General features: G+C 36.9%; 1 protein-coding gene across 1 annotated transcript in view; it reads left to right on the plus strand.

Annotated features, from left to right (window-relative positions):
- LOC106868584 (RNA-binding protein lark) overlaps positions 1 to 2,531 on the plus strand; it is a gene marked incomplete at its 3' end in the record, with an annotated part of 20,921 nt that extends 18,390 nt beyond the window's left edge. The window contains exons 4-6 of the mRNA XM_014913915.2: positions 724 to 782; positions 1,698 to 2,168; positions 2,282 to 2,531. Coding sequence (XP_014769401.1) covers positions 724 to 782; positions 1,698 to 2,168; positions 2,282 to 2,531 — 780 coding nt within the window. The remainder of the gene's footprint in view (positions 1 to 723; positions 783 to 1,697; positions 2,169 to 2,281) is intronic.
- Positions 2,532 to 2,535: the final 4 nt, after the last annotated feature.

The following is a 2,535-nucleotide window of genomic DNA, read 5'->3' on the forward strand; positions in this document are numbered from 1 at the left end:
TATATATATATATATATATATATATATATATATATATATATATATATATATCTTTATATATACACACTTGCAAATTTTATTGTTTGATATTTGTCTGCTTTAGTCTTGCTTCATTTTAGTTGCTAAAGCAATTTTTTTTTATTTCTTTTCCAGGTTGACCCCTTGCATATTGGAACATCTGATTATTCTGTATCAGCAGATTTGGCGACGCCTTCATATTTTAAGAACCACATAGTCATGCCACTCAAGAGTATAGCATCCAGTATCAAATAAAGTATTTTAGACTTGTTGAGTCTTTGAGAATCTTATTCCATTATTGTACTCTGTTCTGTAATTCAATTGCTAAAATGTGGGGTAAAATTGAAAGTTTTACTGTTTTCTTGTAACATTTTAATCGTCATGATTTAAAGGTATAAAAATATCAAACACATCTTCAATGGGTAGCAAACACTGGTTTTACGTAACATTTCTATACGGTGTCTTAATATTCCTGGTCTTCAAAATCTGTACCTCTTAATTCACTCCTATGGTTTACACTTTGTTGCATGCTTTTTGCAATTGAGGATTTTTACAAGTTTTTCTTATGTTGTGTGTGTGTGCGTGTGTAAGTCACAAAAGAAACCAATTTTATCCATTAAAAAATGCTAATTCAATGGTTTAGAATGGATTTTTAAATCATTCTGTGTAGGGAATTCTTGCTGATTTCTTGCATTTTCCTTTCAGTTGTCACATGGTAAAAAGACAGAAAATGCTGACAAAAAGCCAACAGATAGAGCATTTCCGTGAGTTGCTTGACATTATTTTGTTTTCTCCGTTTTATTTTAAAAACTTCATTCCAATTAGCTCTGTTAATTAACTCTTGATCCCAACACGTGCCTCAGACCTCTTGGTGACAATACAAAACAGCCCATTTCAAAATGTTCATATTTGAATTAAAATTGTTGACCAATTCAAACAGCAGCTTAAAAGCAACAAATTCTTGGTTATGAAAAGGTTAACGTGTTTGGTAGCACCCTATCTGAGGCCTCTTGTTTTATGGTACACAACCTATTTTAAAGTGTTCATATTTAAGTTTTAAATTTTTTTATCGGAATTTTGTACAAGAACATGCTGAGAAATCATTTTACTAAATTTGTAGTTTTTTTTAAAATTAATTCCCAAATTTATTCAAATACAGGCAATGCATTTTATTAAAGTATTATTGTGAAGACTTAACCATTAATTCCCTTTTCTTTCTAGCAAGGGGTAAACCCAACATTAAGTTTTGCACGTTGGGGAATTTGACCCACTGAATCCTAGTGTATGATCAGAGGACACAGTTCATAGCTTCAGTTCATTTTGACCCTCATAACCTCTCTAACTTTTGAATGCATCAATAACACAATGTGAAGAGGCCTGTATGTTTATTGGAAATTATTTTGATAGGGGTCAAACATCTCAGCCAGCCATTCAGTTTTATTTAATCTGTTTAGTTCTTGGGTACATTCTGAAGACATTCACTACTACTATGGTTCAAATTCATAATTCCTGTAATTGTGATCTTTCTCAAGAATTTAGAACAAAATTATCAACTGCTTTTAAATATTCCTGGGTTCTGGGGAATAATGTTGGTTTCATTTGGCTTTTATTCTTTTAAAATTCTCTGTGTTGCTTATGCATCTGTGGTTCATCATGTACTTGTGTTTTGTCTATTGAAGACCAAGAAAGCCTTTGGGCCAAGGAGGACTATCCAATTTTAACAGTCGTTTCACACCCGGCAGCTTTAACAACAACAACAGCAACAACAACAACAACTGGCCAGACAACTATGACCAAAGGCCACGGTTTCGTGACAACTTCCCAGATTATTATGAAAGGGATGGACGAATGTCGTCTGTTCCAGACAGGTATCCAGGTGGACCGATGTCCGACAGAATGGGATCCATGCAAGACAGGTACCCTGCCCAAGGACCGCCAAGAGATCGCATGATGCCTCCACCACACTCAGAAAGATTCCCTTCCTCCCAGCCTGACAGAATGAGACCCTCCAGTCCATTTGATCGAAGGGGAGCACCACCGCCTCCTCATGCAATGAGAGACAACTACTATATGGACAGAGACCCTTACTACCGTGAGAGAAGCCCTCTTTCTCGGATGCCTCCCGATTATTATGATAGAAATATGAAAAGGTCAGTATTTTTCCTTTTTTGATTGTTACCACGTTTTATGATTATGTATTGATTTAGTCGATCCTCTCTTCTTACGGAAATCTCTCTTACCTCACTTTTCGTTTTCCTTACAGAGACTACCCACCTTCTCCTTACCAGAATAACGATAACATGGGTGGCTTCAAGAGAGACACTCCGATGGGTCGAGACATGGGTATGCGATCGATGGGCATGGACGCTCCAGTCCGAGACCAGATGCCATCTTCTCGTGGTGGAATGGAACCAATGAGGAGAGACAATATGGTTGGCAATAGGGGTCCTGGTCCTATGGGGGTCGGTCGAGATGCCTACAGGCAAGGAGGAGATTCAATGGACCATCACAACATGG

Source organism: Octopus bimaculoides, chromosome 11, assembly GCF_001194135.2.
Source record: "Octopus bimaculoides isolate UCB-OBI-ISO-001 chromosome 11, ASM119413v2, whole genome shotgun sequence".
In the NCBI taxonomy this organism is placed as follows: Eukaryota; Metazoa; Mollusca; class Cephalopoda; order Octopoda; family Octopodidae; genus Octopus; species Octopus bimaculoides.